Source organism: Spea bombifrons, chromosome 2 (genome assembly GCF_027358695.1).
Source record: "Spea bombifrons isolate aSpeBom1 chromosome 2, aSpeBom1.2.pri, whole genome shotgun sequence".
NCBI classification, from domain to species: Eukaryota; Metazoa; Chordata; class Amphibia; order Anura; family Pelobatidae; genus Spea; species Spea bombifrons.
The window spans coordinates 6837501-6864991 of NC_071088.1; the positions used below are offsets into that span (position 1 = coordinate 6837501).

At 44.4% G+C, this 27491-nt stretch overlaps 1 protein-coding gene across 1 annotated transcript in view; it reads right to left on the reverse strand.

Moving 5' to 3' along the window:
- BACE2 (beta-secretase 2) overlaps positions 1-9889 on the reverse strand; it is a 24663-nt gene extending 14774 nt beyond the window's left edge. The window contains exon 1 of the mRNA XM_053456792.1: positions 9411-9889. Within this exon, the coding sequence (XP_053312767.1) occupies positions 9411-9680 (270 nt within the window). The 5' untranslated portion in view covers positions 9681-9889. The remainder of the gene's footprint in view (positions 1-9410) is intronic.
- Positions 9890-27491: the final 17602 nt, after the last annotated feature.

Genomic DNA, 27491 nt, shown 5'->3' on the forward strand with positions numbered 1-27491 from the left:
CATCTATGCGGTGCATTATGAATTGGGGGGAGGGACCCTAAAATGGCTATTGGTTTTCCAAATATATAACACATACTGACTAACTGCATAATAGATGTATTAAAAATGTTAAAATACTGTGTTACCATTCCACTAATGTGTATTTTTTCTTTAAAAATATATATTTTTTAAAATAGCACCAAACTTTAAGGGTGTGCGGCCTATAATCGAGCCAATACGGTGTATTACACTGGGAGGCAGGCGGGTTTCCAGGCTCTGTTGGTGTTTTTATTTATTTTTCGGGATTTCGGGCCCACTTTAACCAATTTAAGAATATTGTATGTAAATCACAGCTTGGCCCAGAGGCTGGCCCATCACTCACTGGCCCCATTGTTAAGAGGACAATGTCCCTGTGTGTCGAACGCCCCGCGGCCTCGTCTGGATACACGCTAGATGCGAGGGCCGGGTCCCGTGTTAGAGAAACAGATCAATGCGGCCTTGACGTTGGCGCACACGTGTGGGACGCGAGTTATGCGGAATTCTGCAACAAGACACAGAGCCGTACATTACCCGCCGTGCGTTACTTTATTACCAACGGAGAAAGATCTTCAAGGCCGTATTCCTCCCATACGCACCCGCAACAGATTACTCCTTCACCAAGCCCCTTGGCTTTAAAGGTTTAAATTAGAGAGTTCAGAGATTAACCCTTTAATTGTCCACCCCAAAGATACTACTAACAGCGGCAACCAAATTGTTCTAATAATGGTCTTTATAGAAACCACGACTTGCCACAAAATATTGTATTGAATTGTCACCTGTACTCAAGCAGGCATTTCGGCTGTGATATAGCAGCGTGAAAAGCCCCAGTGGAGATGCCAAGATACTCATATGCGAGATCTTCCCACCTTGCGTTAGGTGTAGGTAACTAGATGGGATCTGGGTATCTCCAAATGCTGATAGCCTCTCCCATTGGCTAACAAAAAAAATAACCTAGGGTCTCAGGGAAGCAGTTTTTTCCACCCAGAGACCCTGGGAAACAGTTTGTCACCCAGAGACCCCGGGAAGCAGTTTGTCACCCAGAGACCCCGGGAAGCAGTAAGTCACCCAGAGACCCCGGGAAGCAGTATGTCACCCAGAGACCCTGGAAAGCAGTAAGTCACCCAGAGACCCCCGGGAAGCAGTTTGTCACGCAGAGACCCAGGAAAGCAGTATGTCACCCAGAGACCCTGGGAAGCAGTATGTCACCCAGAGACCCTGGGAAGCAGTATGTCACCCAGAGACCCCGAGAAGCAGTATGTCACCCAGAGACCCCGAGAAGCAGTATGTCACCCAGAGACCCCGGGAAGCAGTATGTCACCCAGAGACCCCGGGAAGCAGTATGTCACCCAGAGACCCCGGGAAGCAGTATGTCACCCAGAGACCCTGGGAAGCAGTATGTCACCCGGAGACCCTGGGTCAAATATGATAAGGTCCCAGGTATGCAGATATCAGAGCAGAGTATGAAGGAGTCCACTCCAGGCTGTGTCCCTCTAAAAATCTGCCCTTTCGCCCCAAGATCCTGGGGTTGGGGTAAAAACCCTGGATGTCCGGCTCACACCCTGACCCTTGGTAAAACTCAGCAGGGAACATTTCTGTACTTTGCAAACAAAGGAGAAAAAAAAAAAACACAAACAAGAAAAGTCACGTGGGATAAGCCTTCTTCTCGATATTTTTCAGCAGGTTAATAGAAGAGAAAATTAGCAGCCACTTTAAATAATGCCTCATTTAACACAAAGATTCCTAATTACATTAGAAGCCCATCTGCTACGAGCTGCTTGCAGCCACGGCACACTAAATCTTTTCTGGCCCTGCTCTGTTGGGTTTGCGTGCGGTTATTACATGTTATTATTGGTGCTCATTTTGTTAATCACGTCCTTTTGGCACTTTCTTTCCAATAAAGTATGTCATCTGTTTAAACATATGTTTCTCGAAAGGAGCTGGCAGGGTACGTTGTCATGCATTGCTTCTCCACCAGAGATGGCTCCATCTGTATTTATCCATCGGAATAATTCTACTCCGGAAAAAAAAAAAAAGCCAAAAAAAACAAAAACAAAAAAAAACTGAAGTGTGGAATATTTACAAAGCAAGATTTACAGGGGAGGCATAAAATAAATAAATAAATATGTCTTGATACATTTTATACCTCTTTTGTGAAAATAAAAAGGAAAAAAAAAATCCAGTGACATTCTATAAATAAACTTTTTTTTATTTACAAGTTAATGAAAATTTCTCAATTTCTTAAGCAATTTAAGTATTTTTTTTAATTATTATTATTAATAATTTTTTTTTTTTTTTTTTTTTTTTTTTTTTTTTTACACGAAGGAGCATTTGAGGTTACAAGAAGGCAAACGATCTCTTATAAAACTTGCTCTCAGGGTATGGATGCCAAAAGTCCCACGTTTTGCCAGGACAGTCCCAACACCCCGGGCTATGTCCCAGTAAATATCCCATCAGTAGCGCCAAGAGCTCCACCTGCGCGGAAATCTGCATTTATGGATTAAAGTTGGGCCGGTCAGCGGAAGAACGTGTCATCATCCACGTAACGTGGCCATTGCGTTGAAACATGCCCCATGTTGCTGTTCAAAAGAAGACAAGTAATCAGCTTCTATGATTCTCAACTCTGTGCCAAGCCAAGAACTGGCTGAGGATCCTGGGATTTATAGTCCAAGTGTTGAATATTTATTCTTTGACTAATAAATAAACGAGGGTTAATTTGCCACTTGTACTTAACCCAATAATGTTTGCCGTAAGAAGGAAGCAGAAGGCGTCTATCTCACCAAGGGGTCTGGAACACTCACCGCTGTACAAACACACAGCCGCAGGGTGTGTAATCTTGTGCAAATACCCTACGCAAATCTCTTCTCATCTTACAGCACGGCTGTCGGAACACACGTCCGTACAACTGGAAGCAGATCCGGGTAAACTCAATGGGCGTCCTGCCGACAATTCGTGCCGGCACAGAAACGGCCATCTACGGGCAACGCGTTTCGCAATGTATTCCATTTCACGTAGATGCCATTTAACGCAATTCTCCGCTCTGTTGTCACTTACTGCCTGCGCCAACACGGCCAGCAGATCCAGCCAGACCCGTAAGAGCCCACGCACGCTATACATGTAATGCACACGCGATGAGTTATTAACCTCAGCCATGAAGATGAAATTAAATAACAGAGGTTTTAGAAGAACACTGGATCTTGCGGAGAGGGATGTAATGCGACGTCCATGACGCTTCTGGACAGCGCATTGCAAAGCATTTTATTGGACGCCAAAAAGGAATTCTGCAAAGTTAGAAAAGGGTTGCTGCGGTATAAACAGCGGTATATTCTGGTCTAAATCAACCAGGTTTCAGGTGGCAACAGCCCCTCTGCCACATAGCCGGGGGCCAATGGCGTTTTGCACCTGGAAACTCTTCAGAGAAATTGCCGCTTCCCAGGAATAGCATTTAGCTGACAAAGTGCGGCCCTCGGCGCAGGCAGAAGTCACTCTGACCCCTGCTCGCCCTTCACATTATCTAATTTGGAAAGGAAAAGGGAAGAACATCCAATTCTGATTTAAATCAAACAAAAGCAGAGCCGACGGAAATCTGGTTTCAACAGCAAAAAAAACAAAACACAATATCCCGATCCAAACTCAAACTTACCGCTATGTCCTGGATGGTGGAAACATGGCTCTAATAATTGTTTATTAAAAGGCTTCCCCATCAAAAGTGACGCAGCTAGAAACGTGGTTCCTTAAATCGGCCAGGATAGAGATGGCGGAGGGACCCCACGAATGTGATACGTTTAAAATACGTCGGCAGTCAGCAATGGATGGAGGGATCGACAGTCCTGGCTGTCGCAAGCTACATTGTTGCAGCACGTGGCCAGATATCAGACACAGGCCCACGAGGCATAAGCCCACTGTGCCCGATGGCCAGTTAGTGGCAGTGTCAGCCCAAATAGGAAGTCATAACAGTTCCTGGAAGGCACAGCATCGGCAGGCGGCATTGTGGGCCAGAAAGTAAGTTAAAACATATGCCAAGGTAGCAACTAGTGGTATCTGGGAATCACAAACCACATCCATTCAATGCATCTCTCAACCAACAAAGCACTTGGAAGGCGGTGGCAAATACAGAGCTTGGGTGGCCAGCTTTATGCCGCAACACTGGGGGAGGGCATAAACTGGTCTATTTGCCTTATGCCTGCACAGTCTCTATAGCACAGTATCCATACCACTTGTCCTTAAAAGTCTGAGTGACAACATATGATGTCATAGCAGGAAGGGCACTGGGACAGAGGTGGATGATGGGGGCGAGGGTGGGGTTGCTGCCCAAATGGAGAGTTAGGACATCTTCTACACAGAACAGGTTACATGACATCATAGGCCTCGCCTTCCATACGAGGTAAAGGGTGAAACCTTGACTGGGCACAAAGCCTCCTTCCATCTATAGAAGTTATAAACCACGACGACGGAATGCTGATGACAGAAGACTCCCTGAACGTCCGCAGAACATGCGGGACCTGCAAACACAAAGCGCCTCCTGCAGAACCTGAAAAGTGACATTTTCCCCCCCAACAGGTCCGTCGGTAGAACGCAAGTCCCCAACGAAGCAAAAGCGACATCACATCCACACCGTGTAAGCCGGCAACTCATTAAAGGAGCTGCCGGTTTTGTGAAGAGAATGAAAAAGGGTCATCAGAGGAGGTCATGGCTTCATATTGTAGACTCAACGATCCTGGAGGACAGGGACCACAGCTGTCTAATGATTGTACAGAAGGGCTGGTACTTTGTGGTCTAGAGTGGCAAGCAATGCACCAGACAACAATGGGCCAGCCCGGGAGGACAATTGCCCCCGTGGCCCTTTTGAATTCATCTGAAGCACAATCTTTAAAATAAAAAAAATACTTAAATCACAAGAGGCTACTGGTGTGACGTAGCAGGTCAGGAGACATTTGGTATGCGAGATCACATGATAGAGATTTGGTTTGCAAGAAAAGGCGATGTCACAAGATCCGCACGGCGTTTCTACCCCAACCCCACCGCCCTGCTGGGCTTTTTGGATGGGATTACAATGTATAAACCCCCATCAGCTGACGGACCCGACAGCCCCAGATCTCCTCGTGTGCATCGCATGAGTTACCACAGAACCGATAAGGAGGAGAAATCTGTCATTTTTAGGACTCTTTCGGCCCGTCTCGTCCGCCCGGACTATTAGCCGGCACTTTACAAACATTTAGAAAGAGAGCGTGAAATGTCTGCACAAACAGCGGTGCCGCGATACAGCGACGAGTTCACACCCGCTTCAAAGTCAACATTACGTGACTCATCTAGACTAAAGAAAAGCATCGCATTCGTGTCAAACCCAATTTTATCACCCATAATCATACCCAGGATCTCAGGGGCAGATTCTGGGGGTCACACAGTGTGGATCTGACTCCTTCCTATTCTTCCCCCCGCTGTCATCAGATACAAGACTCCCAATTGGTGCTTTTGCTCCCAGTACGTTATGGTTGATATCCCTGCTTGAACGCAGGTGACTCAATTCAGTGTATCCTTAAATAATGAGAAGTCAAGGTTTCCACAAGGTCATTAGACACATTTAGCGAGTCTACGTAGAACCGTCACAACGGGCTATTAAAGAGTTAATATTTCAGGGGTCGCAGGGTCCCCCAGGTACCGTCATATTGTTAAAGAGCCACGCGCACCGTTAAAATTACTTTGGCTCCTAGATTGTGAGCTCATTTGAGCCGAGCCCTCCTCACCTTTATTGTTACTAATATTCGCCCGTTCCTGTGTTCGGTTCGGGCGAATATTCGTGTACATTCTTCATGTTCGTCTATTAATTAGTTTTTTGTAGAAGGGGTTAATATCCAACTCCCCCCCCATAAACTCCCTTTATCTGCAGATCTGGAGGCCGCCATTGCTGTCAGTCATGTGATATTTTGGGTGACTTTCCCGGCTCAAACACCACACTGAGCTGATGCTTTATGGCGATGCTAATGAAGTCCGTTTCCCTATAATCTTCATCATTTTCGTCATCCATTGTACAGCTAGTGATTAAGACTGAGCCATTCTATCATTTCCCACAGACAGTATGATAAGGAGTCGGGGGGGGGGGTTGTCTAGTAGATCGGGGCTCAGATAACAGAGCGAGAATGCAAATGGCTGATACGCGGGAGTCCCACAGTCTTCCAGCAGGTGTCCAACCGGGCCGTTGCTGCTACACACTCCAGATGTCTCATGTGAGACGACAGCAAATATTCCAAAAATCCTCTCCCGGTCAGGATCATAAAACTCATGATTTGCACAAGGCATTGCAGCCGGAGGAGCGGGCGAGTAGACGGGGGCCGAGTGGGGCCGACGTGCCGGCATATTATATGTAGGTGAAAAATACCAAAATAAATAAATAAATTGGAATGGTGCAATTTATTGTTCGCAATAACCTGGAAAATCTGCCGCAACCAACCCGTGCATTAACCCTTTCATTACATACAAATATTATTAGTAATACTTGGGTCGTCGTTCAGATAATACGGAGATCTTCCGCTGGTAAAATAGGATTTTCTTTTATTACTTTTACATCTATTCATTTAGCGCCCATTTACAGAACTGCCAGAAACGTCACTTTTTTTATTTGTACTAATGCCGCATTTCTTTTGTGTACATAAAACCAAAATAATTATATTTTTCACGAAAAAAAAATAAAAATAACAATGGATGAACAAAAATATAAAAGAATAGTAGTAATTATTTCCAAAATGGGGGTAAAGCTTCAAAAATAGTGTTTATATATAATCTATACAGATTACATGAAATTCTATACAGGATATTAAACTCTGTTAAATGTTTCCTGAAACCGGATAACACCTTAAAGCCAGGAATTAAAAACACAGCCCTGCGACGCGCATTTGTGGATATTATTTCCGGCAGTAATTTTTTTATTTTATACGAGAAAATCCTACGGAGTAGGATGTGATTTGCAGTAAAACACCCCAAAACAGCCATTCCTTCTCACACCCCGACTTCTTTTCATACTGCCTGTGAGGATCAATAGAATGGCTCGGTTTTATTCAACCAGCCAGACACTCTGACTAATGCAAGTCTATGGAGGAAGGGACTTGATTAGCATTGCCATAAAGCATCAGTTCAGTGTGGTGCTTGAGCATGAAAGTCAGCCCAAAATATCACATGACTGACAGCAATGGCGGCCTCCAGGTCTGGAGATAAAGGGAGTTTATTTGAACAAAAAGCCATGAGGGGGGGGGGCTTCCGTAGCCGATCTGAACTCCATCCTATCCCCCACGGCCCTCATCACAAGTAATGAGCTCCCCACCCGCATCCCGTGACTGAACCCCCAGAGACGAAAACCCACAGCTGAAAGACGCCGTTTTTTATAATTAGACACTACTTGCTTAGAACTGGTGAAATAAACAGCCGCGTAGCCCGCGGGTGAACTTGCCAGTCCCGGCCTGCAGACTCCCCGTCGATCCCATTTGTATAATTAACGGCAATGGCTGCCCAGCCGCAGGGAGGAGTTTATCCGTAAATTCTATTCATTAAATAAAAATTAAAAAAAGAAGAGCGATATCTCCAGACTACTGGGTGCATCCGTCTTCAGTGCCAGAACGGGGAGGACTAAGCAGCCCTGGCCCTGGAACCTTGACCTGTCATTATCTAAAGATACACTTAATTGAATCACCTGCATTCAAGCAGAGATATCAACCATCACATGCTGGGAGTCTTAGATAGGAGAACATCGGGGGTAGAATAGGAAGGCGTCGATCCTGAGAATCTGCCCCGAGACCTTGAGATTGGGGCAAAAACCCTGAGACTCCGGGACAAACCCCGAGACTTACTGGGTATGGGGACACCTAACCTGCGAACATACGCTGCAGCACCCGGCTGGCCACTAGAATGGCAGCCAGCAGTCCACCCGGTGCACCAGATGGCTAGTCCGGGGCCCGGGCATCTTACTCTGTAATAATACCCCGCAGCGTTACTCGTTACTTTTCATTTACAGCACGAAGAACAGGCAGACTAGACTTTAAATTAACACAAGCGCCATCATATTCCGCAGCGCTGTACAACCGGCAAACGGGACACCGGAAAGCAGCGAATAACTACTCAGACTTACAGAACCCCCCCCGAAAAAAGTGCAAAACATCCCTTAACCATTTGTGGACCAGATAGCCTCAGCTACAATTCACATTGTAATGAGAGAGAGAGAATGAGAGAGAGAGAAAGAGAGAGAGAAAGAGAGAGAGAAAGAGAGAGAGAGAGAAAGAGAGAGAGAGAAAAAGAAAGAGAGAAAAAGAAAGAGAGAAAAAGAAAGAGAGAAAGAAAGAAAGAAAGAAAGAAAGAAAGAAAGAAAGAAAGAAAGAAAGAAAGAAAGAAAGAAAGAAAGAGAAAGAGAGAGAGAGAGAAAGATTTAGAAACTTAGAAACAAAGTACAGGAGGGACGTTTATTTATAGGGGGAAGAAATGTTGGAACGAGAGGTTATAATCTAGAACTAGAGGGTCAGAGGCTTAGATGTAATGTAAGGAAGTTTTAAATTTACTGAGCGGGTGGTATCTCCCCGCAGATCAGCCTCCCAGCAGAAGCGGTAGAGGCTAATACAGTGAGGGAATTGAAACATGCGTGGGACTGCATAAATTGTTGATATTAATAATAATAAATAATAAAACACCAATGGCTCCTGAATCTATTTTTTCCCCCCAATTGCTCCTATAAAGTGCCCTTAAAATTATAGAAACTCGTGTAAAAAACACAAAAATACAGAAAAAACACACAAGAAGCAAACATTTTATCTAGAATATGCAAAAAAAGTAAAATATAACATTGTAGCCAACTAATGTAAGTCTGTGCAAATTATTATTTTAATTATTTTTTTTTTTGCCTGGTTTTACTGGAGAAACGAAAATTCCTGGAATTATGAAGAAAACAAATGAGAGAGAAATGGTTACTTTTGAATATAATGTTACAGATAAAGCCCAAGGGGATAACAAATCCGCACTGTCAGAATATTATAACAACACACACTGCGACACAGTGTGACAACAACGCAACAACAACAATAGAGTTACACAATAGATTACCCTGTATAAAATACCTATAATCTAATACTTGGCCTAGTAGGTGGAGGTTATTTGGGACCCCATTTACCCCCCAGTATATATATATATATATATATGGGAATAGGAAATAGCTGGGGTAATAAGCACACAAGGGGTAATTATGAAACTTTCTGAAATTCCCAATCACTGGTGAAAGGGTTAAGGGTTAAATACCAGGTTTTACCCTTAACCTACTGAGATCAACAGCACACAGTCCACTGCAACCCAGGGGAATTGTGCTCTGCATTAACCCCTTGTTTTACATTATACCCACTATTGTGGGGTAGTTAGGAACTTACCTTCTGGGGAGGGGTGCCTATGGAAAGCTCCAGGTAATAGCCCCTACCAGAGTCCCCCTCCAGATTGTCAATCATAGCCAAGAAGTTGATTTTGCCAGTGGGGTCAGAGGCAAAGGACAGCCCCAGGAACTCGTTGGGGGTCTGGGGGGTCACAGGCACAGTGTTCCTAACCTCTGCAGGGGAGATCCTTAAAGGGAAAGTAAACTTGGAGGAGGCACAGACAGCCCCCAAGACCAGGAGCAGGGGCAGAGTCTGCAGGGGGACCCTCATCTTGCAGCTTGCCAAGGAGATCAGATCAGAAATGCAGGGGATCCACTGTCCACATGTCCACTCCTAGAGCCATGAGAGATCCAGCAGGAAGGTCTTATTCCTCCCCAGCCTCCCAGGGGCAATAACCGAAAGCCTCGGCTCTGAAAAGAGCTGCTAAAGTAAAACCCCAGCCAGAGCCCAGCACTGGCCCGGGGCTAAACAAAAGGGAGAGGGCAGGGAGGGGTTTGGGAAAAACTTTTACTACAAGTCTTAAAGGAACAAAGTGCTGAGCAGGGGGAGAGGAGGGACAGAGCCTGGGAGGGCGACGCGCGCCCCCTGCCGGCCAAAGCAGGAACAACAAAACATAAAAAATAAATAATAAAACAATGAAAATATATCTGTGTGTGTAAAGAGTTAATTTATTGAAACATACAGAACATAGTGGTCAATGGGTCAATGTTTTGGGTTTATACATACATATGCAAAAATGAGTATTGCCAGTTGTGGTAATGCTTATTATTTTTATAGACATAATATTTTTCTATTATTATATTTATTTATTTATTTTTATTTCTAATATATATATATAGTTTTGCTCATACTCGTAATCATAATGTAAGCTGCGTAGAATCACCAGGCTATATTAGACTGGCGGGGAGAAAACAGCCGAGTGCCATTTATTTATATAAGTCTATATATATAGATATATACCGGTATATATATATATGGCTTCAGCAGCAGTAAAGGAACAGTCATGTAAACAGTGTTTGCTCTCACAATACGTGTCTTTCAGTTAAATGCCATTTATTTACTAAGGGCTGCGCAGGCACAGTGGAGATACTGGGTGCGTGACCGCATATGTACACACACTGCCAAAACATTCTCCTCTAGCCACAGGCCAAAGGGCCACATCATGACGCAGGCAGGTTTAACTGACTCTGTAGAGGTTCACATAGGGGTTTATTCACTAAAGGGAGAGTTGAGGCTTCCGCTCTCTGACTTCACTATTCATTATGGTTCCTCCAGCAAGCTGTATAGTGTATAATACAATGAGTTTGGAGACTATGGGGGGGAAATCTGAATAATTTATACATTATACAGGGCCAGCCAAGCATTTCCTGCAGCAGACAAATTAAGAGCACAATAGATTTAAAACAAAAGTAAAGGATTGTTCTTCATTGCTGTATAAATTGCGTATAGGAAGTGAGGCTTGTGCCTGCGCCAATCCCGCTCCCCTCCCCCACAAGAGTTGGGGGAATTTTGGGTTTTTCTTGCCCATACTGGGGGAAGTTAAACATCCTGCGCGGCTAGACTAAGGAGACCGGGGCGAGGAAGACAATGGAACTAATCATTTGTGTAAAGGAATTCCTTCAACAAAAGAGACAACCCAATGAAGCGGGCGTGAAGTCCCTGTTAACAGAGTGAACAGATGGTCCATTCTCTCCACTGTCCTGAAGAGGTCTCGTGGGACATCTCTATACCTGGGGACTGTCTAAGATGACCCCAGAGGCTCCAATGATTATTGAAACTCCTTGTGCAGCTCATTCTTCTCTGGGCGAGTGTATGGGGGGCATTCCATCTTCCCTACCCCCATCCCCTTTGTGATCTGGAACGGTTCTAAAGGAAAAAAGGAGAGTTCGAGGGGAGCCAGTCTGAGAGCGTCTTGTGGATGGGAATGGAATCATCAATGGAAGGTGATAGCTTCATTAGGTCATCTAAGCTTTGGAGGCCTCAGATGTCTCTTTTTCTGATAGAGAGGTCTTTCTTCCATTTGAAGAAGCTCTAAGGCTGCCAAAGTGTATGATACTCAGCTTTTTATTTCTCTGCAGCCAATGCAGCGCTGAGAGACAGTCCAAATATTAGAGCGCTAGGACGACAATCTATGAGCCGCGGCGCCACGATCTTGGCTCCGGTCGGGAACGGCTGTTCACGTTGCGGATTTGCCGTATAATTACAGCAGGGGGAGCCGGACAATCAGGAATTAACTAACAGGCAAGAAAAGTGTCGGCGACAATCATATAGGATTATTTTATAGGGTTTCATGCAAAACGCCCTGAGATAATATACCGGAAACCCTAAATAAGTCGCAAGGTCCTATAAGGTTATCACAAATACATAATGCAATTAAATTGATTCACCTGTACCATGCATTTGGAATAACGTCACTCCTTCTATGCTGTGTCCATGTTTATAATGTGTTGCCACAGACCAGATGTAATTTTCTCCATATAGCTGGTTCATTATATATTATATACATATATATATTACTCCATATAGACGGAATACCGAATCACACACAGCGTTTGCATCTAACGGCCCCGAGAAGGAGGCAGGGTATTAGTGTGAGCGGTTGCCCGGCCGGAGTTGCCCTGGCAACCATGAAACGGTGTCCTTTTATAGAGGAGAGCGCTCGAGGGTCAGCCGAATGACGACGAAATTGCCCAGACTGTTAAATTGTGAATAAAAGCACATTAATATAAATGGATGGAGACAGAAGATGGAAAGGTTGCAGAAATACCACAGAAAGCAAATATATGTTTTTCCAGTTGTTTATTTAACGGCCGACCCTTACGGTGCAAGTTTATTTTGCCGTACGGTGAATATTTCATCGTAGAATTGATCGTTTTGATTATTTTGGTACAGATTTGAGTTCAGGGATGTCCTCAAAGGCCATGAATCCCATGGATTTCTGGAAGGTTTAGAACTGGTTGCCCGGTGATATTAATTTATTGGAGTTAATTAGTGAGAACATGCAATTCCAGCAGGCACTACCAAGTTTTTCACATCATTTTCAAGTATTAATACTTTTTATTAGAGGGGTTCCTTACTGAGCAAGCACTGGCTGGGGTCATGGCTGCTGAGGGTGGAGATGGGATGGAGATGGGGTGGAGATGGGGTGGAGATGAGGTGGAGATGGGGTGGAGATGAGGTGGAGATGAGGTGGAGATGGGGTGGAGATGAGGTGGAGATGGGGTGGAGATGAGGTGGAGATGGGATGGAGATGCGGTGGAGATGGGGTGGAGATGAGGTGGAGATGGGATGGAGATGGGGTGGAGATGAGGTGGAGATGGGGTGGAGATGGGGTTACTTCGCAGTAACGTACGGGGGAGGGCAATCTCTGGGAAACTGCACTCACAGGGGACCCCTAGTCGTCTCAGACCAAGGGTCCAATTCTAGACGCTGTGATTTGCACAAAATACAGTTTCCACACTACATTTGCGGACCTCCCTTTTGCCCAGGCAATCAGCCCCAAACTGGTGACCTAGGATGGCGGTCCGGAGCATTCGTGCATTTTATTCTTAAGAGGTTTCACGGATGCACATTAAGTACTTCAATGTGCGTTCTATGTTTGTGAGGCTTTACGGGGCGTCAGACTGTCCTTTTAAGAGATATTTCATGGCAGATCGGGCTACAAATGTCCACTTTTGGTTCACGTCTGTGTTATTGTATTCCATCTACCAATCTCCCCCCCCTGACATTTCTGTGATCTCTGAAAAGATGAATGGAGCTGTCGTTACTAGGCAACTGCAACCCAGTAATATTTAACATTTCAGATATGTTATTAGCGGTATTGTACCGGCACACATTAAAGTGCTTCAGACACATCAACGGCTACAGTTTGATTAGCGGAATTACAAAACGGCTGATTTCTTCTTTTTTTTTTTTCCTGGAATAAGAAACGCGGTAAATCAGTTTTCTTTTGGATGAGCCACACCACAACATCACACCAGATTCATTCATGAGTTTTAATATTTTTAGAGAATGATATACACCGTGTGTTTTCCAATCTTTTACCGCTGACATAATACAAAGCAAGCAGGACCAGACTGGGGGAAGAAAAGCAGACCCGGCACTTTAAGGCCAGCAGCCGCTATGTTATGTGCATGCGACCAATGGCTGGATACCCACGGCCACACTCAATGATCTTACACTCAGTGAACCACCCAGGCCCGCACTGGCCATGTGGCACTCAGGGCAAATGCCCAGCGCGCCCCCTGATTGATACCATCAAATATTCACCAAATATTACCGCTGCTCTAAAAGTGGCACCTGAATGTGCTAGGGCCACCCGGCCATCACCAGTCCAGGCCTGGAACCAACAGATTTGCTGGAGCGGTACTAAAAGTTACTGTGTGCGGCTTTGGCCACCGGCCCACAAGACACTTGCCCGGCCAAACAGGGCCTGAAGGCAAGTATGAGCCATAAAGGCTGGCTAGCTCTCTGTATAAAAGGTGCAATTATCAGTCTGGCCACTAGGTGGACATCCTCGCTCCAAGTGCATGAACTGAAAATTAAATGCCCTGATAACCGATTATTAAACACAAAAATGAAACTTTCCTCCATCCCGACAGCAGCCGTTCTAACAACTTCCAGGCCGTTATGAAATATTTTGTGTGATTTTGCATATCTCTAACAAGAATAACCCTGATGTGTCTGTATGTGATAATGTGTGTTTGTTGCCTATGTGTTTATTGTACAGCGCTGTGTAATTTGTTGACAATCAATAGGTAATAATAATAAAATGACTAGTAATAGTAATAAGTGTAAATTAGCATAAAAGCACAAACATTAATGAATTATTCAAAAATGTTCCTGTTTGTATATTTTCCTTTTATCAAAAAGTTTATACTTATTTATGCATCCTGGGTGTCCCTATTTAAGAGGTCCAGTCCCTCTTTTAGGCCCAAATTCCAGTGTTTCCTCTTTATCCCGATGTCCTTCTTTACTAGGATATCACAGGATTCTACAGCCATAAAAGCCACAGTAATGCAGAAAATGTGTTTCCAAAATATGTGTAGATAAAATACATTTAGATACTTTATTTAGTTACATTAATTAAACACCTACTAATAAACTAATGTCACAAAGTCACATAAAAAGTCTCAGTAAAGTAATTGGCCCTATCCTATAAAGTGTCACTTTAACCACAATTTGTTCATAGACGTGGTTATGAAGACCACCCCGTAAACCCCCCCCCCATAAAACTCACTGCCTAAGCCAAAAATGTACTCCAGAAATCAGGAGATCGAGATCCTGGAGCTCAGCCTTTAATCAAGACGAGAGACCGAAGACAATATTAGAGCAGCAACCCAGCGGAGAGACTTTAGCATATGTTCAGCAAAGGATTACCGGGAGATAACCCAAATGTGAACGCTAGATTATTACAGATTATGCTTGTGCTGCAGACAGAATCTACTCACTCGCAAAAAGGTTATTGGCGATAAAATGCCCCATGTGGGGATCAGCTGGGGGTATATTGCTTTTCAAACCCCAATAGTTTAAAGGAAGATTTTTGGGTTTGCGGCCCTGGAGGTCTTTATTCCCGATCAGCCGTCCTTGGCCTCTGTCTTTGATGCAGGAGTCATATGCCTATCCCATGCAATTCTCTCACTGTATTAGTCTCTACCACTTCTGCTGGGAGGCTGTTCCACTTATCTACCACCCCCTCAGTAAAGTTTAGAATTTAGAACACGTATCTACTCTCACCCTACACCTCCCAACCTCTATCCTACCACTGCACTACTGCCGCCGTCCCTGATCCCGGTGGCCCCGTCGAGCTGTACCTCTGCCCCAAAAAGCGAGACAGACGTAGAGCTCAGCAGGATAGAGTGGCAAAATCAGCACAGTCCCTCACAAAGCGGGACAGTTGGGTGGCGTAGAACCCTCAACCTGCCCCAGAGGCCTGACTAGCAGCTGCCTCCTAGGGCAAATCTGATAAGATCTAAACGGCCGCTGGGTGCTGATGCTGCCGGCCGGCGCTACTTTAATACTTTTTTTTTAAATGTAATATGGCAAGCCGGATCGGCTATTAAATGAAAAAAAAAATTGTATTAAAGCAGCGCCGGCCGGCGGCATCAGCACCCAGCGGCCGTATGCGATGGCCGCCAAGTGATGGGAGCAGCGTGAGGGGTGAAAGCTCCGCCCCCTCGCACTCACCTTTCACCCCTCACGCTGCTCCCATCACTATGCGGCCATCAGATTGTTGGAAGTCGAATCTAAACGGCCGCTGGGTGCTGATGCTGCCGGCCGGCGCTACTTTAATACTTTATTTATTTATTTTTAATATGGCAAGCCGATCCGGCGTATTAAATAAATAAAAAAAAGGATTAAAGTAGCTCCGGCTGGTGGCATCAGCACCCAGCGGCCGTTTAGATCAGTTTTCCAGCAGTCTGATGGGCGCATAGTGATGGGAGCAGCGTGAGGGGTGAAAGGTGAGTGCGAGGGAGCGGGGCCACTTCACGTGACTTGCCCCCAGGCCTTAGGCTGCCAGCCCTCCCCTGGATAAGACCCATGTATTCAAGGCGATGAACCCATAACCCATTTGGCCCTACCCTGCGTGGATCAACAGCGCACCCCCCCCCTTATATTATATAGTAACACAAAAAATGTATTAATTTGTTGAGTTCGTGACAGCTTAAGTCATAAAAAGTAAACCTTTTGTGTATTACCCTCCATCCTTCCGCATGAGATGGTGTTAATTATAAACCTCCCCCCCTCGCCCGTAAGGAATTATATTTTTTTTTCCATTTACATGTAGTTTGAACGGCGTTCTCCGCAGATCCCCTGCTAATCCATTCTCCCGCAGCACATTAGTAAACCGTGCTAATAATAAATTGCTTTATCTAATGCGAGACGCGGTAATAAAGTGTATGCCATTAGCAGGCAAAATAAGAAAAAAAAACACACAAAAGACAATTAATGACTATTTCTGGATTGCTTGGCGTCCCATGCGGAGTTAATTTGTGATTTTCTTTCCGCATAAAGTAACCTCAATCAACTTTATAAAAATTCCATCCCAGCTCTGTTTCGTGATCACGTTTATTCATCGGGCGCTAAGGCTGTTTAACTAACGGGGAAGAACAACAACTCTTGGTCCTGGAGAATTCGTTCTCCATGTTTGGGACGCCCGAGAATGTATACTGCGCATGATTGTGCGCATGCACTGTAACGCTGCCGGTTTGAGTGACACTCTACCTTTCGCCAAGGGCAGAAGTTGGGCGGCATGCCATAGTATACATAAAGTTAGGTTTTCATACATAACCCATAGGCTACTGCCCATAGGTAGGCAGGAGAAGACCCTCCACCACATTTTTTGCCATCCTGTGAAGGGCAACAATCCCGGAAGAATGGCCCAGATCTGCCCCTTGAGGTCCGTGTCCTGTAGGGCTTACAGTCTATGCTTTGCCTAGTTCCAGGTGTGAAGAGGTGGGGGATGGGCTTACACCTTATGAGTAGTTTAGGGGCATTGCCAGCGGGCGACCCATCATCTGTTGGGTACTTCTGGTTAGTAGAACTTGACAGATCAAACAGAAGGATACTTCAGACACTTCAGACATAACATGCACTTGATTAATGCATGTGATAGGTGTGGTCCTTCCTGCAGACTCTCCCCAAATACATTTGCCCCCTTTCTCCCCCCCTGCGAGATAAATGCCCCCGCAAGACATGCACTCTACCCACTGCGCATGTGTAAGGTCTTCCCATTCATTTCGATGAGAGCTAGTTACTGTCACAGATTGGCTTCTTTAGCTGTCAATCAGTTACATGAAAGCCCTCCCATTGATTTTAACGGGAGTACTTCCCTGCCTCTGACTGACAGCTTCAAGCAGCCAATCAGTGGCAAGAAAAGTCAGACCATGGAGGAAGAATGAAGATTTCGCAGCGTGGCTTTATTTTTTTGTTTATTTTGGACGGTTTCGGGTTACTCCGAGTACTTTAATATCCATTCTTTCATAGTGGGGGTGAAATTAGACTGTCCCTTTAAAGTAATACACATTTTTTAAGACATTTCTATAATATTTTTTGCACACTTTGGCCTGAAATCACAGCTACAGTTTAACTTTGACACAATACGACATCTGCCGTTGCCAGAATAGAGAGTCTTTCAATCGCAGACCCAAGGTCTCAGCGCTCCAGCGACACAAAGGGCTTTTCTAAAGACAGGTGGATCGGACACACTTTCTCTTCCATACGTTATTAATTGTCCTATCGGGCGCAGTTATTATTCCTTACAGAGAGACGAGGCTTTTCTTATCGAACAATACCGCGTTACGTGGCATTAATAGAAGGTCCTGTCCGTTGAGTTGGGTTCCGGGAGCTCTATGGGGACGGAGTTTTATTTAATAGTGTTTTTTGGAACATACAATCCAGCATTGAGTTTTATAGAACCGTCTGCCTTAAACAGACTATGTTCTTCCTGAAGAATGAGACATCGTTCATTCTGCGCGGATGTCCTTGAATACTGAATGAACAAAAACTTATTGACTTCCCCCAAAGCTTGGCTTCCAGAAAGCATTATGGCTAAGGTAGAACTATATAATAAAATAGTAACAAGGCTCTGCAAATGTAACCTTATTATTTCCTTTCCGCATAACACGTGCCAAGGGGGCCAGGAGTGAACTTGACGGGCACCTGTGTATGCCAGATACCCCAGCTTTCTGGGTGAAAAAGGATAAAACAGGTGATCCGAGCAGCTCTCCATTCAAATCTAATTTGGTCTCGTCTTATGCCTATCCCATGCATGTATAAATTCCCTTGCTGTATTAACTTCCACCACTACTGCTGGAAGGCAGTTCCATGTACCTACTACCCTCTCAGTAAAGTAAACCTTCCTTAACATTCCGCCTAAGCCTCTGGCGCTCTTGTTCTAACGTCTCTTCTCCTTGTTATACCCCTTTCTGTATTTAAACGTGTCTATCACCCCCCCCCGCTCTTCTCTCCTCCAAGCCAGACGTATTAAGATAATTTATATCCTGCAAATCACCAAAAACCACGATCCTCGGAAAAGGCTCCTGAATGTCAATATCCTTCTGGAGATGGGGGTCTCCAGGACGGTACCCAATGCTCTAGGTGGGGTCTAACCAGAGATCCGTAAAGGGTCATGATGCGGCTTTAGATTTGGACGCATCGTTGAGCTTTCATCCCCTCGTTAGTCGATTTAAGGATTATTTGGTCCCCTTTAGTTCACTAAAAATGGTAACGAAGGGATTAAAACCGTAGCAAGAAATGTAAATCGTAAGACTCCAATCAGATACAAGAATATAATCTACGGGAAAGGGCGCACCGTCACCCGGCGTAACCTATAGACATGTAAAGCAGTCGGTCGACTCGATTAAATACAATAGCATATTCTTGGTGGAAAGAAGGTATTTAAAACATTTAAACTCAACGCAAGGCAGAGGAGGAAAAACAACTGTGAAAGCAATCCAATAGAGCTGAGCTGGCAAGGGGGGCAATAAATATCCTCAAAGGGACGGCCACATCATCATATGGGTTCATTTAACGCATTGAAATATATGAAGCCCCCATATAACGCTGTTGGGTAACGGAAGTATAATAGATTGCAAGCTTTTGAGACTATCCGGGTCACTTCTTCTGGCATATCGTAACGTACATTATTGAAATGTATATTGTCTGAAGGAGAGACCTAGTTGGTTCTAAAAGCTTGCAATCTATTACCTTTATTGGTATAATAGATTGCAAGCTAGGGGGCACATATCCCAGAGCTTAATTCTAATAATAATATCTAATATCTAATACCAATCTCTAATAGTACGGTAGATTCCTTCTCCAGGATTCCTAGGCTTTGTGACGCCTTTCCTTCATATTCTTTGGTTTCAGCTACTTATTATATGCTTTATTTTATTTGAAGCTGGATCACTGGCTACATCTTGGTCCAAAGCTGAAGGCCGCCATATTGCTTGGCGGGTCATCAGCAGCCCTTGAAACGACTCATTGTGGTAAATAATAGAATGGCTCGGTCTTAATCGCCCAGTCGGACACGCTGACTAATGAAAGTCCATGGCGGGAATTAAATGCTGGCAGCAAAAGCACCAGTTGGGCGTCATATATGATCAAATCGGGGAGAGAATAGGAAGGAGTCAGCTACAGACTTTGTGACCCGGAGAATATGCCCCTTCACCCTGAGACCCTGATATTGGGGCAGAAACCCTGAGAGTTCCCAGATATGATTATGGCTATAATGCAAACTTCATGATGTTGTGGCCTAGAATTCATTTATTTCTAGAGCGCTGAGTAAGTTCGGACTGCAGCCGAGACGGGCTGTATCCGTGCCACAGCGTAATTAAACCCAACTCCTAGGGAGGACGCCGGAGGACAACAGTGGGGAGGAATCGAAATAATGACCACAAAAATCCACAGTAACGTAGGTCAGTATTTACAAAAACTTTATCTCATTTCATTCAATAAGCATCTATTCTGCCTACACCTCTATGGGTACACCTCTATGGTTACACCTCTACGGGTACACCTCTATGGTTGGCATAAGATTCAGCCAAACATTTAAACAGTAACCATCCGTGACTGGATCCTTTTTGTGCTCCCTTTGTACACTTTTCTGTCCTTTATGCCCCATTTATTTTTGTTTGCTGCATAGGCTGAGCCAGGGTGGTTTTAGAAAATGTGACCAGGGTGATACATTCTGGGGAAAAAGTGGTTTGGGAAAAAGTGGTGTGGTCAGCATTCTTCTCAACCACCCCTATCATTCCAAAAGTAAGCACCCCTATAATAAATACCCCACCGCCAACACCTTCCTTCACCTTTCCACCCAACCTCAGAATTCATTCCTATGGTCCACTGCAAACATTGTTCCTACCACAATCAGCAGGTTCTTCACCGCCATCTTGAAATCCCACCACCATAATCCCTATGCCTCACCATCTCACCTCTGGCTATGTATTAGATATACCGGCAGACTATCCAGACTTCTGTTATATTCAGTGATGTATTTATGAGTCTCCAGTCTTTCCAGCCATCATCCTTGGACCTACCTCAAGGAGGGTCTCTTACTTGTGATGAACATCCTCTGTTATGATCATCAAGCATGATGTCATATCCCTGCCTCAGAAGGACACGCAAGGTATGATGTATTATGGAGGTCTGTGCCAGCCTTCCGTAGCCGACCCATTGAGCTAAAGCCCATCTGGGAGCTCTGTTACCCAATTAAGTAATGTGGTAATGAGGCTGCCACCCCACTCGCCTTAGTCTGCCATCATTGGATCATTGGTCTAAGCCAGAATATGATGATGATAATAATAATAATTATTATTCTCATCAGACGATGATGATGATGATTATTATTATTATTCCTATGTTCCAGGCAGATACTTCTGCTGTTCTGAAAAGGGTTAGAATTTGAGGTTCCCGCTCATGGACCTTGTTCCTGCGCAACGCTGATCTCCATCTTCCGCTACCCGCAGACACAAGTTTTATGTTGTTTGCAAATTGTCTTTGCCGAGGGCCGCCTGATATGCTTTACACTCGCTACGCAGCTGGTGTAACAGATGTCTCGAAATGGATCAGACATTTATCCCTTGTCTATGCCATATGGTAATAGCTGGAAAGAGGGTCTGGATGTTAGAAATGGTATTGTTTCTATCAGTCCTCACAAAATGTTAAACAGAATGCTTTATTCCACACAATGTGACAAAATGATTAGCAATCCGCTAATTATGAAATCAGCGTTTTTGTTGCGTAGTTACATGGAGTTTGATGAGATTGAAGATACAAGGTTGGCATGGCAAGAATACCTGAGAGCTTCCAGGAGAGGCTACCCAGAGCTCTCCATCTTTTGGGGGAGTGGCTTTATGAGGGGGCAGGGCTATATACATGTGGAGGCCGGCCTAGCCGTGTGTGGGGAGGGGCTAGTCCTAGACACTGGAAGTAGAAGGGAGGAGTGGGTGGAGACTGGGTGTGGCCAAATGCCACTCTCCTGCCTGGTGAAAACAGAACAGTGCTGGCAGGGGAGGCTGTCTGAGCGTATCGGGGAGTAGGATGCAGGTCCCCTGCACCGCTGCGGGGGATCTGTATCCTGACCCTGCTGCCTGCCCGGCGCCCGGAACTGCATGTCCCGGGTGTCGGGCTCTAGACCCCGAATATAGGCCGCACCCCCACTTTAAAGACTTAAAGTGGGGGGAAAAAGTGCGGCCTATATCCGGGCCAATACGGTATGTGTCTAATATGGGGCATTTGCCTGAGGACCTTTTGGCACCCAATTTTTTGACATATTGCTGACCAGCCCAGATAAAGCCCTGCCCTGCAGCATGTGGGATGTATAGACTCACGGAGGAAAACCAATCGCTCAGTTATATTGGGCAAAATGTAAAAATGATATGTGGCCCGGAAAACAGGCCAAATTGATCACCCTACCCAAGACCCTGAGAACCAAAGCTTCTATGAGCACCTTTTACCGTATCACTTCTAACATCAACACTGCATTTACATAATGATGATGACCAATAGCATTAACAATCCAACCATTTAATTTCTTCTTCAAGTATCGCATGGTTCAGTGGAATATTGAGTATTAAAAATGTTAACTTCTCTATTAAAGGGACACCCCAGTGTCCCAGGCAGAATTGTCTACATAAATTGCATATTAAAGTACTTACAAAGTATTAAAAGGCATTCTTCCAGCTAAAAAAAAAGAAGATAGAAGTACTTACCTTGAGGGGAAGCCCCAGAGCTCAGAGCTCCAACATTTAATGCGGGGACCACATGGAAATTTAAAGGGACCAATCAGCTGTCATATGCATTATAGTCCTTATAATGGCTGGAGTGTCGCTTTAAATATAACTACGTACCGACGGAATTAAAGAAGATGGATTGTATAAGGAAAATTTGAATAGGTTTGACCATCACCAGCATCCTTAACAAAAAACATTAAATCCACCCCCCCTGTACAGTCTGAATATGAATATTTTAACCAAATGTTAGAAGTTGTTGAATTGAATAATCTGTTGCTAAATGGTTTCCAAGGGGCACGGAACGTGATATTTCTTCCCTGATCAATGTTTTTTTTTTATATTTTCACTCAACATGGAGTCCATCCCTACGTCAGAAACCCCGTTTTATTAGATCCAGCCTTAGATTCAACAGAACGCGGCTGAGGCAGTCACAGGTGGCCCCTAATGGACCAATAATGATTTCCCAACGATCAAAGCTAATTTTTTTTTAATTAAAGGACCTTGACAATGTGTTCGTTCTCTTCGCTCCTAAACAGGTTTGACACCATTTCATGTGATATACAAAGAGCAGACATCTTCCATCTCTTGGTTATAAGCAATTAACCCTACCTTCCAAAGCGTATAAAACAGCACATAACTGTTACCCGGTCGGTTAGCGTTTACTGTCTTGTTTGATGTATAGAATATCTAAACAGCAAATACAAGTTCTAATTAACATATGGAATAGATATCAAAATTCTGGTGCTTTGTGGTTTTGCCCTGATTTAGCTAGATTTAAAGTCAAGAACCTGTCTGGGTTCACATCTTATGAATTGATCTGTTTGAGCTTAATGGGCTTTACGTCCTGGAGTTCCTTGCAGACTTGTTTATGAACTGTCTACTTATTTAAAGGAGCTCCCAGACCCTGTTTACAGGGCATATTGGATATCGGAGACCATCTTGTATGGGGAAAAAAACTTGGAATGTTCTGGGTTTGACCTGGAGTCTCCAGATGAAGCCCTGTTACCTGGGGTCTCCTGGTCAGTTTCTTCTTTCTCTGGACAGGGAGGCGGTGTTTGGCTGCCCGCCCACTTTTCTTTCATTCTCCACCCACTAAAGGCTGTCTGGGGCTAGCCACACCCCTTCAGGTGACTATCCCTGCTCATGTGTGAGGCAGAAGAGGGAGAGCGTCAGGTAGGTTACGCTGGACCCCATTTCATTTTACTGCATGCACATAGGTGTGCAAAAAAGTGTAACAGACTGGAATGAATATAATGATGCTGAAACAATATGTATATGTAAAATCGTATGCATTTATATACAATAATACCACCTACAGTTGATCGTGGAATATCTAGCAGGGGTGAAATTTCACGAACGGACAAAAGTGACATCATATCAGGAATTTGTATAAACCAGCATTTATCTGCTCTCATAGAAGAGAATCATTTATCTTCTGGCATTTTTATTTCTCTTCAGTTATGTATTGATCTAAACATGAAAGTCCTATAAACGACATCAATGTTCGAATTTCATTGGCCATTTTTTCCAGGACACATATACATTTTTTGCATTATTGCTGACTATGTAGCGTGCTGCCCCCTACAGTATTTAAGGTGTATAACAGAGAAACTGATCTTCAGTGAGTTTATACCCCCCACACACTGCAGGGGGCAGCACTTTACATTTGCTTGTTAGTGACAATGTGAAACGGATTTGCCTCGGAAAATGGCTTATTTGTCTCCCCGATCTAGAGCCTGAATAACATCATAAAAATCATTAAACCTTGGGTTTAGCTCTAACCCTCTTGCGCTTACAGTATATCAACACAAAACCACCCAAATACACAACCCCCCCCCCTTAATACGGAAGGAAATAGCCAACATAAAGAAATAGTTCATCTATGCAAAGACACACAATAAAAATGAACAATAACAACAAAAAACACACACACAGCTTCCTCCCCCTCCATTCAGATACACAGTGCATCTGCTCACACAAAAGTACACATGGAAGCAGGTGCACCCAGCAAATACCCCCTCTCGCACATACACAAACACACAAAGCACAAGCGAGGCACTATCCTACCACCTGGCGCTGGGGCAGCTACTATAACCCTGCCCGAACATGAAGAGCTCACACAGTTCTAGAAACACTCATAGTGACACATGAATCATTGTTCATTGATCTGGTTTTTATATAGTCTTTGCTCCTCTGAGTTACATAGAAACATATCATTTGATGACAGATAAGAACAAATACGTCCATCTAGTCTGCCCTTTTTTTTTGTAGATGATACAAAGGTCTGCAACATTTCTGGTGGAGCAAGCAAAACGGCAAATTAGAAGAATGGTGGAGAGTGTGGCAGCTGCAGTTTAACGTTGATAAATGTAAAATAACGCACTTGGGACGTAAAAAATCCCAAGGCAGAATCTAGCATTGGGGAAGCCGTTCGGTCAGTGATAATGGGAGAGAGGCTCTTGGGAGTAATTATTCCCGAGGACTTAAAGGTAAGCAGACAATGCAATAAAGCATCAGAAAAAGCAAGCGGGGTGCTGGGTTGTATGGTTAGTGGCATTAGTTGCAGAAAGAGGTGGTGGTTCTGCCACTTTACAGATCCCTGGTCAGACCCCACCTTGAGTGTTGGGTACATTCTTGAGACCCCCATCTCCAGAAGGATATTGGTAGAGGAGGGTGACTAAAATGGTAGAAACGTTTATCTACTTAAAGGGATTTAACGAAGTACAGGAAAGGAGTTTGTTTCAAAGGAGGAGAAATATGAGAGCAAAAAGCCATAATCTTAAACTAGATAGGTTTAGATGGTAGAGGATGGTAGATTATGGAGCAGCCTTCCTGCTGAGGTAGCAGGGGCTATTGCGTGACGGCATTTAAACATGCATGGGATAGACATATCGCTCCTGAATCTAAGACGAGACAAAGACTGATGAAGGTTTAAGTCTGTTAGGAAAAAGGCAGGTTAGAGGGGCTGAAGGGTTCTTAGCAGCCACCAAATTCTATGTTTCCATCCTACACATTGGTGGATCATGCCTTGTGCTGCTTCATTAGGTTTGACTATACCACTTCTAGAAGAACCCTTCAACGGAAGGTACCCAAAATGAGCAGAACACATGCACTCAGGGGCTCATTCACACTCAAGCTGCTGGCAGGATGCAGTCAAGTTCCATTTTTGAGCTGGACCCCGTCCCCAATTAAATAAATAATGAAATAAATATCTAAAGAAATGTGGCTCCCATGAGCATCCTATTAACCAAAAGGAAGTGCGGGGTGCCCTTGTAATCAGTGCAGTTATACCGTGGAGGACTAAAGCGACTTTTCTGCACAAAAACGGAAGCGTGCTGCAAAATGAAGTTGAATCCCAGCTGTCTGTATAGTGAAGACTGGCAAAGTACCCCAACAGCAAGGCTGAGGGGTACCCCAACAGCAAAGCACCCCAACGGCAAGGCTGAGGGGTACCCCAACAGCAAAGTACCCCAACAGCAAGGCTGAGGGGTACCCCAACAGCAAAGTACCCCAACAGCAAAGTACCCCAACAGCAACGCTGAGGGGTACCCCAACAGCAAAGTACTCCAACAGCAAGGCTGAGGGGGTACCCCAACAGCAAAGTACCCCAACAGCAAGGCTGAGGAGTACCCAAACAGCAAAGTACCCCAACAGCAAGGCTGAGGGTGCTGCCGCTGGTCCATAAATACATCATTGATTATGTGGGTCCAAAGATGCGAATCAACAGGGATATGCAGAAAAATGTGAAAGAGCATGTGTGAACGCATTCGGCCAGGTCTTGAGATGGGGGTCTGGTCTCCGAGGGGTCCTTTCTTGTGAATGTATAGCATTCTTCTTCTTCTTCTTCTCTTGTACGTGTGGCCTACTGAGTGGGTATCGTCTGTGTTGTGTGTTGTAGAGGTGGCATTCACATAACGAGGGGTTCTATTATTTTATCACACTGTATCTGTGTCTTATTGTGTTAATGCTGCTCACAATGTAGGATACAGGCAGCCGCTGGGATATTTTGGGCAGGAACATGTTATTCTCATGGCATCACAGAAATGGAGCAAGCAAAAAAAAAATGAATATGAAGTCCTTGGCCGTAGAACTTCTTATTTCTATATTTTTCTAAGGATTTTTTTTTAAATTATTTTTATTTTTTTATTTATTTTCTTATTTATTTATTTTTTTTCGGAATACATCCAACCTTTGAATGCTATTTAAATCTTTGCGTTGCTGTTTGGCGGATTTGTTGGGGGAGAAAAAAAATATATTTATAAGATACGGTGCTGTTCCACCAATTCCAATAAAATAAATGTAACATTTTTGTTACTTAATGCAACATTCCTAGTGCCGAATGTCCCAACTCTTCTGAGAAAAGTAATTACTCTTTAATGTAACATTTGTAACCTTTTGTAACGAGTAACATTTTCAATCATCTATATTTTTAAAGGGAATGCTTAATTGTCATAAGACACAAAAAGCAAACATTAATAGAGAGTTTCCATAGAAACTGAAACGGCAGAGTGTGCTAGGGATGGACAGAGGGCTTTCTCCACTAAAGCATGCCCCGACGAGTGAGTTCAACTCAGTGTATTTGCTATGCATTATGAAGGGCCCCTTCCTGGCTTGTTTGTTTCTTTCTGCAAGACAGGGTGAGCCCTCCCTGCATAATGCATAGTTCAATCACTACTATGGCTTTCAAGAAATCTCACTGGCACACACCAGTCATCATATGCCCCTGAATGTGTATAATATGTGAGTGTCCATTTATAGATTGCCTTTTTTATATGGAGGTACATAGAGGCATTTATCAAACTAATCATGACCCCCCCATCTATTGATCGTGGCTGGCGATTATATTCCATTGATCAGCACAGCGCATGATCGGATACTCAGGCATCTTGTTGCAGAATTTAATGTTTAGTGAAGCCATACTTGGGAATTCTTCGAGTCGCGGGAGCGGCGTTGAGGAATACCCCACTCCCTTCCTACCACTTTCAATGTTTAAGCATCAGCAAACCACCAGCTAATGTCAACAGATCAACCCCACCGACAACTGACATCAGTAGACCACCCATTGACATCAGTAGACCCGTCCGCCCTCCCGCATCGAGAAAAGGGAGAGCTCCTTGTAGATGGAGCCTGAATGTTCTCAGGGATGCCAGTGACGTAACGGGCAACTCACGCCTTCCTGCTGAACAAACCCCAGAGAGAAAGCTGGTCTCCTGCAGCACCTTGGACAGCTTCCTCATGACCAATGATAACGCGATACAGCACCATGGAGAGTTCCTTATAGACAGCGAAGGAGGACTACTAATCTATGGGGAAACCAGAAGATAAACCAATCACAGGTTATACAGCC